Here is an 18,274-nt window from a genome sequence, read left to right on the forward strand (position 1 = left end):
TGATGATAAAAAAATATATCTTAAAATGTTGATCAAAATTATTATAATTTAATTATAAAAATATAAATCATGACAATTAAAAGCGGATGGTGAAATTATTAATGGTCATACTTTGGACCATTCCAAAGTTTGAATTTTTAATATATTTGATCTCGATTTTCTGAATTATGAATCGAACATGTGATATTTTTTAAAAAAGAAAATTGGATTTTGAAAGTAGTACTGTAAATTTTTAAAGTCTGGAAATCTGATATTTTTACACCTTATATGTATTCCTACCTGTCATATGTGTTCAATATTAATAAACTCCAATTTTCAGAGGTTCTAATAAAAAATTACATAGCATGACTGATAGGGTGTCTTCAGTACTTGTTAAATGTAAAATGTTATATATTCTAAGGATCAAATAATTAGGTGAATTGAAGTTGTTAAATGCAAGATCTATCATAAAGATTCAAAAATCAGGATTGAAAATCTAAAATATCTAAATCAATTCATTCAAAAATAAACTTAAAATACTCCATGCAATCTAACTTATAAGAATTGGATTTGAATCGTAATTCCTTCGATTTGAAAATCAAAATTTTCGTATTTGATCTAAATGCACACACCTATGTATAGTACTCTATTTATTATTTTTATTTGATCAGGCATGACTTTTATCTAATATATCAAGATATATTTTAAATCTAATAATTTAATTTTAAAATAAATCATATAAGTATATTGAATTAGGGAGTTATATAAGAGGAGATAAGTACATTTTAAGCAGATTAAGTAAAAACATATGACACTTTGAACTGAAATGAATAAATTATTTATTTAGGAAGTATCTAAAGTTACTTCTTTTAGTTAGAAGGAAATGCTTCCAATTTATTTAGCAATGTTTAACTGGGTACAAAATTTTGGAATTATTTTTAATATGAACTTGTGGCTTAAAATATACATAGACATAAAGAGTTACATATTCCCTCATTCAAATCAAATATTTTTTTAAAAAATGCCCTCATCTGCAACCTTAACCTAGGATGGAAACAAAAACATGTAGAAAATCTTATAGAAAATATTTTTTAACGAATATTTATAATGAATTCACTAAAATTTAAAATATGTTAACATATAATTTTTAAAAATATTTCACTCAATGTAAATATATTGCCTAAATTCTAAATAAAATCTAATATAAAATTTTCGACATGAGGTCAAAGCCTCTGACGGATACAGAGGATTAATGACAATAAGATTAATGGCAAATAGTGTAACGGTAGTTTCAAGAGTCGATATACATTTTTAAAAGCAAGATTTCATTTTTAATAAATGGGCCATGCCCAATTTTAATTTTTTAAAAATAAAGGCTACTTAAGGCAGGAAATTACGATTGTCAACATAATCTTTTTCCAATTGGATAATATTAATTAATATTAGATTCAATTGTTTTTGGAAAGACATACTTCTATTTGAGATTAAAACAAAACAAATAAAATCATAAAAAGTTGTAAATAAAAATGATGGGAATAGAACGTCTTTTTTTCCTTAAACAACATGGGAAGCACTTGAAAAAAATTGAAAATTACAAAAATACTTGTTCAACCTAATTTAACATTGATCATCATCATCATCATCATGAAATTAATTAAAGAGACAAAATTTGAAGAAAACCTTGATAGGTAACACCACCATTTTCTTCACCATGGCCCAATTTAATCATAGCTTTGATATCATCATCATCAACTTGAAGCCCAGCCCAACTCAAATAACTTTTCAAATCCTCAACCCCAACTTTACCATCTCCATCTTTGTCAATCACCTTGAAGACATCCTCCATTACATTCATTTCTCCTCGTAATGCTCCGTTTTTCCTCTTCTCCTCGCTGTTTCTGCTAATAGAACTATCCAAAACCTTCTCGAAATCCTCAAATTCAACGTATCCATCTTCGTTCGAATCCGCCACCGTCATCATCGTACCAATCATATCGTCGCCGACGAATCCACCGTACGATGTTCGTAGATCTTCTCTGCTAATCTTTCCATCGCGGTCAACGTCCAAAACGTCGAATGCTGACCGCAGATTTGGTTTTCCGGCGCCGGCGGCAGAATGCAAAACACTTCCGGTGGGACACATTTTTCCGGTGTGTTTTGCAGGTAATTGAAGAAGTAAAATCTTTTGTAAATTTAAGAAAAAGGAAAAGGCTGTAGAGAATATATGAGTAAAATTTACAGAAAAAAGGCGAATTTATAGGAGAATTCTAAGGGATACTCCTAAGCTTGGTTGACAAGTTTTAGGAATTTGAATTTGGACTATGTAAATATTAGGTGTATTAAATAATATTTTTTTGGGGGGCTAATTTGTAACATTTGAAGTTTCCTTTAAAAGATTTGGTCTTACGCGAATATAATGGGCGTATGTGATGACATCACTAAATATGCTGTATCGACACAGAAATATAATTGGGTGGCTATGATTTAGGATCCATTGTATTGTACACAAAAACTCCTATCCTTTCTTTTTAAGAAATAAAAGCAAATATATTTCACCCATTTTATGGAAATTATTTAAACATACTTTTATCTTTTTAGATATTTATATTTAAAATTTATTAATAAGTGTTATTTAAACACTTTATTATTTATGTAGTTTTACGTAATATTTTTTAACACTACATTATTACATAATATTTGAATTTGATTGTTATGAAGAATAATTTTATAAAAATGTATTGATATAACAAATGGAATTATTTCTATATGTATAATATTATTGTGTAGAAGTAAAATATAATATGAAAAATGGATTTTAAAGAAAAAAATCTTATAGTAAAATATTACTATAAGGAGTGACGGTTATAACACAATATATATATATATATATATATATATATATTTAACATTCATTATTCGAATTATAACGATTTGAATTGTATTATTACCATTTTGGAATTCCATTGATCTACAAATCATTAAGCTCCCCAAGATTTTGAGAATTGATTATAAAAAAGAAATTGAAAACATTGTTTGTTAATATATAAAAAAAAATGTGTATTTTGAAAATTTATCTTCAACATTTTTTCAACTTTTATTTTTGGGTGATACTTGCGAAATATTGATTTTTTAAAAAAAAAAAATGAATGTCCAAACAAAATTTTAATTTAAAAGATTTTTTTTTTTTATGTTTCCATTAAATTTATAACAAATCAGTAGTGAAGATTAAGTTAAGCATATTCTATTTGAATATTCTTTTTTCTTTTTATATTTCAATTAAATTTATAGCAAATCATCAATGAAGATTACGTATCTCTTTTTATTTTCTTGCTTAGTATTCGGAGTTTATATTGAAAATTCATTAAATTTCAATCGCTCTTTGTGGGGCTCATACGAGGATACTCAACATGATTTGTTTTCATATTTAGAATTTTAACCTGTAAATCTAATTAAAAATAAAATAATCACACTATTGCACCACAACCAATCATGTGGTACATTTTCTACAAATAAATCATAATATTTCATCGTCTTCTTAGGTATAGTCAGAAAGATTTTAGATTCCAGCTTTACAAAGCAGAAAGCTCCAAAGTAGTAGAGAACAAAAAAGAGTGGAAAAGTTGTCACGCCTAAAGAATGATCTCCACATATATATGAGAGGAAATGTCACACCACTAGACAGAGTACATATTTGTGGTTTCTCTTTTATATATATGTTTGATTTGATACTAGGCATATTAGGTGGTTGTTGAATAAAAGACTTTTTGTCTATATATTTCCTTATAATAATTAAATGCTTTTTATATTTCCCATCGCCTATGTTAGGCTTTTTCCACTAGGGAAGAGAAAAACGTGTTCCTTACAAGTCTTAAGTAGCTTATAGCATTAAGGTCTTATTTGTTTGTTTATTTATTAACTTTAAAATGTTTGTTTTAAATATATATTTAAATTTTTTTTATTTAAATCTAAGGGAAAAATATCCGAAAAATATTTTAATTTTGGTCGAAATTGATGTTACGATACTAAATTCTATGGAGAATCTTTTACCCCTTACACTATTTAATAATTATTTTAAAGGTATGTACGTGCCCACGTGGACATATTAATATTTATAATTATGCAATATTTATGATGTCTACGTGAGCACATATTTACCTTTAAAATACACTATTAAATAGTGCATGGGTGAAAGGTCATTTTCAAAGTTTGGCATTGTTATAACAATTTCAGTCAAAGTTCCGATATATTTCAGACATTTTTCCATAAATCTAAATACTATTTATTTTTTTTCAAAATGTGAATATATAAGTTTTATTTATATTTAAAAATTAATCAAAATTTTTTAAAAATTAAAAGCATAGTGATCTAATATTATATTAATGAAATTTAAAAATAATTATCTAATAGTTAGTGATAGTGATGTACAACGATATTGGGTCGAGTGTCAATGGGGTTGGTGTTGTGTTGTTCATTAAAGATGATGGTGATTGTGAGAGATAGCTATCACGACGGTGGTGGTTCATGATAGTAATTAATAGTTGGTGGTGGTAGTGACGGATAATAATTATGATGGATGATATTGGTTGATGATGATGTGAATAATCAAACTTTATTTTGATAAATTTGAAGCGAAGAATTGAACATTCACCCCTTCCTACCTCAACGCACTTGAACTATATTGAGAAACTCGTAATCTTTAAAATATAACCCCATCGACTCAACTCATAAGGGTACTAGATAATGCTTAGATACGCCTGCTAAACACTATAGATAAATGATACTAACTAGGCACACGTAGAAATTCGTAAAGTTAGAGCTTCATAAAACTATGTACTATCTAAGGTACACATCCTAATGATCTTCTTTATTTAATGATTTGGCCACCGCAAACTATTTTCATCTCAGAGTCACATATACAACACTTTTACCTTCACTTTTGAAGGAATATTGATTGTATTGAAGTGTTAACCTAATAAGGGAATATATGAGAGATATATATAGGAGATATAGGAAGGAGGTAGGATGATAAACCAAAAAAATACAAGGACGGGATCGAGGTTGTAATTTGTGAGTAATATGAGGGCGTAGCCAAGGGTAGGCAAGACACCCAAAGACGCGGAGGTTGGTATAATTGGGAAGTTCTTGGTAAAGAAGTTGATAGGGTGATTTGTTGGAGAGGGTGTGACTGGGCATTCTGTTAATGAGGTAGTTTGCGGTGGATAGAGCTTCTACCCAAAAGGAGACAGGGAGATGAGATTTATGTAGAAGAGTAACCACTGTTTCAATGAGATGGTGATGCTTACGCTCAGCCACCCCATTATGTTCGGGAGTGTATGGACAGGAGGTTTGATGTATAATTCCCAGGGATTGCAGAAACTGGCCAAAGATGTTATTTACATATTCCTTTCCATTGTCACTTCGAAAAAGTTTAACATGAGAATTGAATTGTGTTTTGACCATTTTTTCAAAGGTGACAAGTGTGGTGTATGCCTGTGATTTGTGTTTTAGTGGGTACAACCAAGTGTATTTTGTAAAATCATCCACAAAACAAATATAATAGCGAAAACCAGCAAATGAAGGAACAGCAGTAGGACCCCATAGGTCAGAATGAATAAGTTGAAAAGGTGCAGTTGTACGCTTCTCAGATAAAGTAAAAGGTAATTTATGAGATTTAGCAATTGAACAAGAGTCACAATTATTTACATGAATAGAAGAAAAATCTAATTTAGACATTAAAGAATTTATTATTTGAGTAGACGGGTGACCCAGACGACTGTGCTACAACAGACTGTGGCCATCGGCCGAAAGAGCCACCGGAGCCACAGGAACGCTTTCTGAAACTGGGTGGGCAGACGAACTTGTGCCAGGAAGAACGTACATACCATGCTCACAGGGGCCCTGAAAAATCACCCTCTTGGTAGTATTGTCTAGGATCTGAAAATCATTAGAGGTGAACAAGAGTGAGCAATTATTGTCTTTTGTAAATTGGTGAACTGTAAGGAGATTGGTTTTAATAGAAGGGACGTGGGTAAGGTTACCTAGGTGAAAGATAGCGGTGGGGGTTTTAATAGTACCCGTGCCAGTGTGAGAAATATTAAGGGACTCACTGTTGCCAACAGTAATACCATTGGAGCCATGATATGGATTTGGAGCGTTAAGCTTGGATAGATCAGAAGTAACGTGCATGTTGGCCCCAATATCCAACACCCATTCAGAGGAAGGGCCGGCTTGAGATGCATAATTGGCACGGTTATCACTATTTCGGCTCTCCTCATACCGAAACCAGCAACGAACAGCGGTGTGTCCTGTTTTCTGACAGATTTGACAAGTTGGACGATCCCGCTCGTAAGTGCCCTGCCCGCCGCTGGAAGATGACTGTCCGCCGCTGTCGAAGGAGTGCAGGCTGTTGTTGCTGCCGTGCTGCTGACCGTCGTATGGCAGACAACTGCCCTGCCGGCCACCGCGCCCGCGGCCTCCGCTGTTTCTGCCGTAGCCGCCGCGGCTCCCCTGCCGACTGCCATCACGCCTCCCGCGATAGTTCTGGCTTGCGGTGAGGGCGGTGGCCGGCTCCATAACAGCGGCTTCTCGGAGAAGAAGTTTGCTCTCCAGATCCACGTTAATATCTTCACTTTTTAGCCACGAGGAGAGAGTAGCCAGGTCAACGGGCGTTGGACTGATGCGAACCGCCTGTTTAATGGAGGAGTAAACTGATGGGAGCCCCCGAACGACGCACATGATGAGATCCTTTTCGAGAATGATTTCATTCACGGTGTCGAGGGCTGTGATGATGGTGGAGACCTTGTCTAAATATTCTGCCATAGTTTTCGTGCCTTTGGTAATTGTGTGGAGACGATCACGCAATTGAAAAATATGAGAGTGGGAAATTGATGCATAGCGTGTTGCGAGGGCCGTCCACAGGGCTGAAGCAGTTGTGTAGGATCGGACGTGTTTCTGAACCGTGGGAGAGATGACCTCAATCAAATATGATCGGATCTGGCCATCCACGGCTTTCCAGGCGGCATGGGCCGGATTAGTTTTTTCTGATTTGTCCGTGGCGGTGATGACTGCCGGCGGCGGTTCTGTGCTTCCATCGACGTATTTGAGAAGGTAATTGGCCTCAAGGGCTGTAAGAACGGTGATTTTCCATGTAGGGTAATTTATGTCTGATAATTTTTCGGGAATCAGGGCATGAAGATGCCTGAGAAGGATTTTAACGCCAGAAGGAAGTGAATCGAGAGGATCCACCTCGGTTGTCATGGCTACCGCCGCCCAAGAGAAGAGAGGGAACGATCGGTGCCCTAAAGAGAGAAAAAAAAACCTAGAGAAAAGAAGATCTAGGTTTTCTGGCTCTTGATACAATGAAGGAATATTGATCGTATTGAAGTGTTAAACTAATAAGGGAATACATGGGAGATATATATAGGAGATATATGAAGGAATACTAATCCTAATAGGACTAGGATTAAGGAGTACTAATCCTAATAGGACTAGGATTAAGGAGTACTAATCCTAATAGGACTAGGATTAAGGAGTACTAATCCTAATAGGACTAGGATTAGTACACAGTAAATACTAATATTATTTTATACTATTTATTTAATACTATCTGTTATTAACTTTAGTTACAAGTTTAACATCTTATTTCCTCACATGCGCTATGCAAGCTTACTAGACCAAATCTCAAAACTATCATTATCACCATCATAATGGTATAAATTTTTTGTTCATCTAAAATTGAAATTTAACGTGTAGTACTAAACATGGATAGTGATAACACTCAACTATACTTTACAATTAAAGTATGGACGATTGTATACAAAATAACATGCACGTTATGTTACAAAGAAATATATGAATGGGGAAACTGGTAACATACAATTGACTTGTTTTAGGATCATACGTATCGATATTATTTTAGTAACACAATAAGAGATATAGCAATATTGCAAACGACTAGGGGTGTGTGCAATTTTGATGGGGCCACAACTCCATAGGCAATAAGTAACTACTCCACAATCAATCGACACATGGATATAATTTGGCCAACATTATATTCAAAGTTCTCCAGACCCAATGAATATGTATGTTTGAATTCCTCCAAACTCCAAAACCTTCTTATTCAAAACACCAAATATTGCTTGAGAGGGTTTAGGCTAGAGTTAATATTTAAATGGTTAGTCAAACTTTTGAAATTTATCGAGCAAAGTTACTAAATTTTATTTTATATCAATAAAATCACTTAACTTAGGTTTTTATATCAATAAAATCATTCAACTTAGATATTTATATCAATAAAATCACTCAATTAAATTTATCATTAAGAAAACAAAATAACTTTTTTTAAATATCAAATCACAATTAAAATAATAAATAAATCACTTAAAATTATTATTTTATTATATATTATAAATAAAATAATAAAAAATTTCATTTAATATACTACTACTGCTTATGCCGAACTTGCTCCGGTAGTTTAATCAATTTCGATAATTCATTGGTAAACTACTACTACTTCAATTGACGGTAACGATAGTGATGGTTTAATCATTTTTTTTTTGTGTATGAATCTCTTTTTTTAATTGTTTTAAAAATAAACAAATGTGAGGTTCCATGTATCGATGGTAGTTTGGAGAATTTTAGGTTCAGGTTTGATAAATTTATCTTTTATTTTGAATCTTTATTTTTTATAATGAAATAGTAATTTTGATTCATATATTTGGTAGGTTAATCATGAACATAATTAAAAAAAATAATTTATTTGTGGTGTGAATTGTTTTTAATAAGGAATTGATTGAGTGATTTTATTGATATAAAGCCTAAGTTGAGTGATTTTATTGATACAAAATAAAGTTTAATGACTTTACTAGATAATTTTCAAAAATTGAGTGACCTTTTGAGATATTAACTCATTTATGCTACTTTAGGATTAACAATTAAATGATAAATTTATCAAATTTAGACTTTATATATATCTAGCTTTAATTCAAGGATTAATTTCTTCAGTTCCCACTATTTAAGCCTAACCTAACTTCACTTTCCTTTTCAAGCAAAACTGAAATTAGAGATGTCAATCAATGTTTGCAACTATCGTTTTCTAATTAAACTTCAAAGACAATACTACCTACTTCCATTTTTAGTTGTTATGGTTTCCTTTTTCAGAGAACAATTAGAACTTTGATAAATATTTTACGATGTATTTTTGAATCATATTGATATGCAAAAGTTTGTAATTTATAATATTGTTCGTTGTATAATTTTTGAATATCTAATTTTTTGTTTAAAATATCAAATTAATATAGTTTAAATTAATTTTAAAAATTAGTCAAATTAATTTTCAAAAGCGCAACATAACAACTACAAATGAACTGAGTGAATATTGTTTTAGAACTATTTAATCAGTACTCATTCAAGTTCACATCCCCATCATGCACACACACTCCTAGCCGAGAATTATTGCACATATATAAGATAATAGTGACCTAAAATCCCTCAAATTAACATTAAAATTTAGCAATAATATATGCTTAAGAGTCAAATAAGGTGGTAAAATACCAATTTATTGAACCCTAAATTTGAACTATTGCTTGCCCTCAAATAAAAGACTCACAAAGCATAGAATTTTCTCGCGCTATTATTAAACTAGGGAATGTACAACCATATACTAGGAATAAACAACAAAAGATTCTATATACAAACACAAACCACAATTGGTTCCACTATTAAAATCTTTATATAATAGATATCCCGATAAGAGGAGGATAAGAAAAAGTCAGTTTGCTCTAGTCCCTTATGATAATGATTTTCACATGACAAGATCTAACTTTTTTGAAATTTTTTTCATTCAAAATCAGTTTCAACTAAAATTCAAGGACAATAATGTCATACCCTGAAGATATCCCTTAAATGTAACACGGGACCTAGGATCACGAGTGACCTCAAGCTAACTTGACTCTGACAATATAACAAGCATAATGAATTATAACTCATAAAACATGTACTATGTGGAAGCTAAAACAGTAGATATCTAAAAATGGGGGAATCCCAACTGATCTGAATGTATAAAATTCAATAAGAGCTTAGAGATGATTGAAACAACTCTTACAACTCGAGCTGAATCTACTACTATGTTTGAAAAGCCTCTAACTGAGTTGACTTGCTGGGACATGTCCCCACCTAACTCTAACAAAACTGAAAATTGAAAGTAAAGACGGATAATGCACAAGTACCCCCCATAGACTATGACCGAAATCCAAGAGACACACCTTAACTAAACTAAGATCTATTACCCCTTGAACTTACTTGTTTTGTAATTTCATATACCTTTTATCTTGTGTGGCACACTCCGTGACTCCACGAAATTGAGGCGTGTGGTAGATATTTGGATGTCACATAAGCGGCATAAAATTAAAAAAAAAGTTTAGGAGGGTAAAGGTTCTTAGTTTAGTTAAAGTGAGTTTCTGAAATTCCGGTCATAGTCTAGGGAATACTTGTGCATTTTCCCAAGTAAAGACTAAAAACATAAAACATGTCTATTGTCATCGAAGTATGAGGACTCACCACTGAAGTTGTTGAATTTGGATCAACAATAAAACTAAGTATGATCTTGATGCTGAGCGCTTGAACTTACATCATAAAATTATGTAGTGCAAAAGTATGTGTCAGTACTTTGAATGTACTTCGCATGCATGATACACACACACACACACACACACACCAAGTTTTCGCACGGGCGTATTACTTCACCTAATTTTCATGCAAGAGGTTAGCCCAATGTGAGGCAATCAAGTCCCATTTAACTCAACCCTTTCACAGCCTAGTATGCCTAACATTTTAAGGATGTTTTTCTTTTTCTACCTTAGATTATTTTCCATACTTCTAACAATTAAATGAACACAAGAAATATGAAAAATTCAACATTTATATTAATAATCAAAGCAAATACAAATGACTCACTCGTTAGGATAACAAGTCCGTTAGGATAACAAGTCTATCCCAACTTCGACTTAAGGCATAATCACAAGTCGAATGATGACTTTGAACCTTTTTAAAACCCTCACTTTTTTCTCTAAGTGTCTAAATTCCAGACTTAATACTCCCTCTTTCAATCCTTCTTTTTTTTTTCAAACGTCTAACACCAAGGTTGTCCATTTATAGACCATGTGGTAGCCTTGTATCTTATAATGCATATTGTTGTGACACATACTTAACACTTGTCAAGTAATCAACTCACTAAATTACATTTCAGTTGACATCCCCAACTGATAAGAAGCATTCAAATTTCAAATTCAAAAAGCATAAAAAAGTTACAATGAATCTGGACACAAATGGTAACATTAAGGTAACCGCCACATGTGCTGGTATGTGACTTTGTTGATTGGATTTCGATCCTTAATTTTGGCTCCAATACAGTTTATAAAAATTGTATATTCATTGTCTCATCAAAGTCCAGCTGAATCCATTCTCCCATTTTCCATGTTTGAGCACCACCAATGCCTTGCCGTTGCCTTGCCTGTGTTTGCCTTGGACATGCTAACTTTTTATTACTCGTGTCATTCACTGTTTTCTTGCTGCGTTTATTTTATATTTGATTATGATTTACTTTAGCTTAGCTTGATTTTTCCACACTTGACCAGCCCAAACCTGCCCACAATCGATGTCGATCAGTGCCCATGACATGTTGCCTTGCTAACGTCTATTTCATGTCATGACACTGCCTTTCAAGCATTATTTGGTACATTTAGGACATGATAATACTTTGCTCAAACAACGCATAATTAATTTCACCTGCACTTTGATCTTTGACAAAATCATTCATGTCAACCCTTTGTCGCCACCGTGCCTATGTCAAGTAACTTTGTCAGGACCCTATTTGGGTTCCAGACAAGAATCATATCATGCCCATCATCTTCATTTTCAACCAGCGCCAAAGAGTTTACATTTGACGTTATATGTAAACCAGTGTCATACTTCTAGATGTAAACTCTTTGGTTCCAAAGAAGTGTGATTGTAAGTTGAACTTAATGCAATGACCAAGTACAAATCATGAAAAGACCAAGTACAAATCATGAAAATAGCACGTTAAGCTGAATACTGAAGTAAATCATGAATACATTGTCAATGCAATATGGGAGTCTAAATGTGGGATATCCTATTAACTGACATGCACCACGTGAGCTGAACGTGGAGTTCGATGTATACGCCCCATTGAACGGACGTAATATACCTTGGCAGGGGTATAAAGGCATGAATGTGACATGATCCAAAAATTAATACCCAATAGAGGGACTTATAAACCTACACGGGCACGTAGTTTTGAGACGTGATGGTATTATCAACCTTAGTCCAACTCAATGCTAAGTCTACTCCCAGCTTTAAGCATATAGCTAAAATGCAACTGAAATACTTAGTAGCTCAAAATACTAACATGCTATCTGAAAAATGCAACATATTATACTGAATATATGACGTTCAAGTTCTAAAGCATGATTTTCTACTAATTCTGTCTAGAAAATATAATTTGTGAGTACTGATAAGTAATACAATCTAGGGTTCTGAATTCTATGCATGGGACTATGCAAATCTTCCAAGAAACATGTTATTTAGATTTGTGGAACTTTAGCAGCTAAAGTCACAATGAATCTCCAAAATTTTGGAAACCGTAGGTCTAAGCAATTTATGAGAAATTAAACAATAACTGAATTCTAGGACCTATTGGGTGAAAGAAACCCACTAGTGAAATCCCACATACATGGTGCAAAAATATAGAGAAATCCTTCGAATTTTGGGGATGAACCTCAAAGAACCATTCTGCTTTTTCTTGGGAGAAACTAACGATTGTTCCTCTTTATTTTGCTTTAAGTTGCGTGATTTTGGGAGAATGGGGGTTCTGGGTAGTGTTTGACTAGATTATTAGGCTTATATTGTGTGAATAACGTACTTTAGACATCAAACGACTTAGTTTAAGTGCCCAAAACATAGGGGAAAAGATCAAAATGACCGTGACTTAAAACTGACAAAGGGTCATCACGAGTGGACTGAGGTCCGTGAACCACGACACGCCAACTGGGTCGTGCTGATGGCCTTGTTTAACATGGATCTACTAAAATGAGTGCAACTTTTTAATTTGAGTTTGAATTCTAGCAAACTCAGTGGGGTTCGAAAGAGGACTCAAAGATCTTTAATTTAATAGGTCATAAGCCTCTTAATTCATTTTTATCTAAAAGATATGACCACTTGAAGTTGACTTAAAACATAAAGGCTGACATGTCTCTTCCGTAGTCCACTTAATGGACCGTGGGAAGCACCACGGGTCATCTAGGCCACCATGGTTCTTCACAGAAGGTTTAGGTAATACTAGGTCATCTTCATATGCCATTTGACGGACCGTGTGGGGTTCCTGGACCTTTGAGTAGTTTGTGGTTCCTCACAGTGGCCTTGGGAGTCTCTAGTTTCTTTAACCGGCCACCTATGAATCGTGTGGAGTTTCACGGCCGGTGTAAAAGTCTGTGGTCCTCCACATTTTCCATGGTTTTGACCTACAATGAGGGTAACAAGTCGTGGTCATATACACGACAGTGGACCCCTCCTCGGTTTCACCTTTTTCCTTTTAGATTTTGAGGTGTTACAAAGAATTCACTCAAACTTATTTACAAATATCTCAATTTAATGACATCAACCTTCAACGGTTGCCTAAGGATTCACAACAAACTTTTTGCATCCATTCAACTCAATTAAAACCACGACCTTACTATTCACTCTATTAACATGATTCTGCTCACAACAAAAGATAATTTCTCTCACAATCATTTAATAATATCAAGGGATTATAGATCGTACAAAGACAAAAATATTCAAGCATAGACACATTGAACTATAGATTTTCTCGGTATATTAATTTTCACTAATGTAGAATGACAAAGCTAGGAATTTCGATTCAAATATAGGTGAGAGGAAAAAGGCAGGATATCATTTGGTCCAAGTGACTTAAAAACCTTCCCAATGCTATCATAACTCACTTCGAGCATACATCTCAATTTTCTCTCTATTTCTCCTATGAGTTGAAGAATAGACAATAAATTTATTATAATGATGATCAAACATCAAAATAGTGATACGAGAACACAAGAGTAATTTAAATGATAACCAACTTCATCCATGGATTCAATACTCAACAATCATTCGCAGTCACAGTCGCAACCCTAGACCAAGGATTTTTAGCCACTCAATAACACAAAAATAATTGTTTTCACGCAATCTATTGTCAGAAAAAGTAGAGTATGAAATTAAATAGTGAATTCTTTTCTCTTCCTCTTGAGTTGAAATATATGAAGGAGCCCTATAAAAGAAGAACATGTTCTATTTATGAGGTTTGAAAAATAATCATTTTTCCTTCTTGTATTCTTACTTCGCCCAAAAGTTGGGAATTAATTGAGGTGGGTTGAGCTTAAATAAGTTTTCCCTATCGCCTAACGCACCTGCAGTGTGCCAATGTTGGCACCCAAAAGTCCATTTCTGGTGCAGAGCGCCTACAGAACACCATTGAAGATCACTTGAAGTTTTGGGTCTGCAACATCATGCCTACAGTGTGTGTCAACCTAGTTTTTATCTTGTTTGTTTTCTTCAAGCCTTTTGTTAATTTACTTCCAACTCTACTCTTTTGTTTCAGCTCCTATTTGCTTAAATGTTACATTATTGTCCCTGCAAGATCTAACTATGTGTCTAAGTGCATAATATTATATAATCATTACAACACATACATTATAGTAAGAAATATTCTTAAACTAACGGCACATGCGGGAAAAATATAGTAATAGGCATATAAATACACATAATATCATGAATACATGAGTTAGGTTAATGATTAATAATCATCATAAATATGAAGTACCTTAATTTTAATAATAGAATTCAGTTCGAATTAGAGATTTGAAATCATTGACGTTGGGATAATAATCTTAGTTTTGATCTTACTAATTGGTAGTTATAGATGTATGTCATGAGAAAGAGCTGAATTACTCAGTATTACATACCTTAAACGCTTCATGAATCTGATGAAAAATCTTAACTTGATGAAGAACTATTAAGAAATATTTTCTTAAGATTCTTTAATTTGCTTCTTTTACATCCTATGACAAATGGTTAAGTATTAACAATACATGATTAGATGATAGTATTTGATTTGGAAAGCTTGATGTACTTAGAGAAGGACTTACTTGGATGAGAGAAAATCAGTTCTAGGTTTGAAAGAATGACCAATAAGTTAAAAAAAGGATAATAATCATCTTAAATGTTGGAATGATGATGAAAATGAGGCCCAGGTCGCAGTCATGAAAATCAGGTCCAAGTATATGAAGAATGAAGAAGAACAGGTTGCAGGAGCTGTTCCTAAAGTCAAATTCGACCCAATATTCAAGACTCAACATTCAGATCAATATTCTCAATCAAGAAAGCCCACATACTCGTGGCCCATTACATTTCATCATCTGTTGTACATACCATGATATTCTTTTCTTAGATACTTCTTCTAGAATTTGTATAGGTGTGCAAAGTTTGTTTTAGAAGTTTGTTAGCTCTTTAGAATATTTTACATTTTATACCATTTTGTATTAGCATAAATAGTTGCTCCTTCTTTAATAAAAATCACTCAAAAAATTTCCCACATTTTACTTTACTGTTCCTCTAATTCTCCTACATAGTATCAGAGCAACATTGAAGATCCTTCATAGCTTCAATGACTGAGTCGATTTAAGTCCCTATTTCTTTCACCCTTCCTCTATTAGAAGGAAAGGGCTTTGGAGGATGGAGAAGATCCATGTTCATCACTCTCTCAGCTCAAAAAGAAGTTGGGATTCGCCAATGGAAGTTGCATATGCCTGCTGTCAACAGTCTAGATGTGCATTCATTGAACAAGTGCAACACCATATCTCATTCTCCTAAAATCTCTCTTCCATTTCACTTTTCAACAAAAATAGTGGTCTCGCAGTCAACTTCATCGATCTTTGTTGTAATTTTGTTTTTCTCGTCGGAGCTACCTGTTGACATACCTTCATCAGCGCTTGCTTCTGCCAAATCTATCTCTCCGTTAGTTGCCGGTTGTGCTGTCACTGGTTTTGCTTTTCTGTTCAGATCTGCACTTAAGATCTGAAGTTTTTTTTTTGAAGAGTAGAGAGTGAGATGAGTTTGTCTCGATTTTTCACTACTTTTTCATTGTTTGGTTTTCAATTTTCTTCATTTTTTTAAAGTTTTCTTAAGGACTTTGGGTGCCTTTGTTATGCATCTACTTTAACTCAAAATCGACCAAGATTTCACCCAGATTTGTCCCTTGTGTTTTCTTGGGTATCCCCTGGACAAAAGGGATACAAACTTTTATCTTTAAATTTTAGAAAGATCTGTGTCAAGGGATGATCATTTTGATCAGTTTATTTTTCCCTTCAAGTCTCATATGAAGAATGAAGAGGAACAAGTCGCAGGAGCTGTTTCCTAAAGTCAAATTCGACCCAATGTTCAAGACTCAACATTCATATCAATATTCTCAATCAAGAAAGCCCACACACTGGTGGCCCATTACATTTCACCATCTTTTGTACATACCATAAGATTCTTTTCTTAGATGCTTCTTATAGAATTTGTGTAGGTATGCAAAGTTTGTTAATTCTTTAGATTATTTTACATTTTCTGTCATTTTGTATTAGCATAGATAGTTGCTCCTTCTTCAATAAAAATCACTCCAAAAATTTGTCACACTTTAACTTCACTGTCCCTCTGGTTTCCCGACAAAAAAGATCCTCTTCGGCCCATTTGCTACCCTTTTGCGACCAGCAAGTGGGAACTTGCGGTCTGTAATCGATCCATAGCTCATTCTAGAAGGCCCTCACTTTTTTTGAAATTTGCGATCAATTTGTGGCCCACAAGTGGGCACTTGCAGCAACAACCGAGTCTTATTTATTTTCAATGATATCATTCAAAATGAAAATGTTCATAATTTTGAGTCGGGCCTCAAATAGAAGGGCAGGTTGACAATGTTGGAAAGAAGACTCGAACATCTTTAATTTGTTAAATATATAATTGTTTGAATTTTATTCTGATAAAATCTTATATCAAAATTTAATCTCAACTTTGAGCTTGAGGATTCTCTTCTTTCACACAAAGAAATTGACTTTAACGCCTATGCCAATTAAAAAGCACGGGATTCAGACCTAAACACATATGAAAAATGATTTGAATCTTAACTTAAAGATTCGCAGGATGTTACGTATGCGTATTTTTTCCATTCCAATGTCATGTGAAAAAAACATGAATTAGAATGTTGTAAAAACATTTTTTTTCTTCTTATCAGATGTTGATCCCCTTAAATTATTCTAGGGGTATGAACTTACAATCGTTTGAACTTCATGACATTTGATTTTTGATTATTTATTTAAAGATTTTAGAATGTGAAAGTTTGAATACCACCGTGTATCATTGTTTAGGTTTATACTAATAAAGGTGTGAACCTCAAGAATCGTTGCCAGGTTTTGAACTCAAATACATTATATTGGTATTCCATAAGTAATCTCTTCAAACTTTAGTAAGAATTATTGAAGTTATTATGTGTAATAATATTATTGTCAAAAAAAAAATTCCTGTGAAAAGGATTGTAAATTTTATCCCTTCTACTGTACCGTGAATATTAATATAAAATTAAACATAGTAACATTGAAAGCTAATGATTTTGAACGTTTGATCTTAGTTTATTTGAACAAACTAATAAGGTAAAATCAAAACTTGTTAAATTTAAAATTTCTCATAATACAAATAAGGTTAAAAGTTCAAGATTAGTCACCTCCAAAGTCATTATGGTATATTTATTGAGAATATTTTAGAAATAACGAATATAATAGACACAATAAGGCTATATAATTATACTTTTGATAATTGCGCTCCATATCTGTATTTCACTTTGATATGGAGGCTGTTTTTCCTATATTTCTGCCAGTTTATATACAAATATGACAAGTATATACAAATTTGTACTTGCACATTTAGAAATTTTTCAGAAATCCGTTTGTATATTTTTCTTGCCAACATGCAAATATAGTAATTTAATATGAATTTTTTATAAATTATATACAAATAGCTAGGGTAAAACATATGCAAAATTCTGAATTTATACAATCAGAAAACGAATCATACAAATTCTGAATTTATTCAAATAAGACGAATTATGCAAATTAGAGGAAAAGCAAAAATTGAAAAAATTATAGTAAAAAATTATAATTTTCTTAAATTATAGTTATAATATCTAATATAAGTAAAA

The 18,274-nt window shown here is 32.9% G+C and overlaps 1 protein-coding gene across 1 annotated transcript; it reads right to left on the reverse strand.

Moving 5' to 3' along the window:
• Window positions 1–1,392: 1,392 nt before the first annotated feature.
• Window positions 1,393–2,352, reverse strand: LOC101264550 (calcium-binding protein CP1). Its single transcript, XM_004228967.5, has one exon. The coding sequence runs from the start codon at window positions 2,120–2,122 to the stop codon at window positions 1,634–1,636; it is 489 nt and encodes a 162-aa protein (XP_004229015.1). The 5' UTR covers window positions 2,123–2,352; the 3' UTR covers window positions 1,393–1,633.
• Between the last annotated feature and the right edge of the window lie 15,922 nt (window positions 2,353–18,274).

This window comes from Solanum lycopersicum, chromosome 1 (genome assembly GCF_036512215.1).
Source record: "Solanum lycopersicum chromosome 1, SLM_r2.1".
NCBI lineage: Eukaryota > Viridiplantae > Streptophyta > Magnoliopsida > Solanales > Solanaceae > Solanum > Solanum lycopersicum.

Excerpts from the sequence above, each read along its gene's own strand:
- LOC101264550 (XM_004228967.5), bottom strand. The coding sequence starts at position 2,122 with ATGTGTCCCACCGGAAGTGTTTTGCATTCTGCCGCCGGCGCCGGAAAA.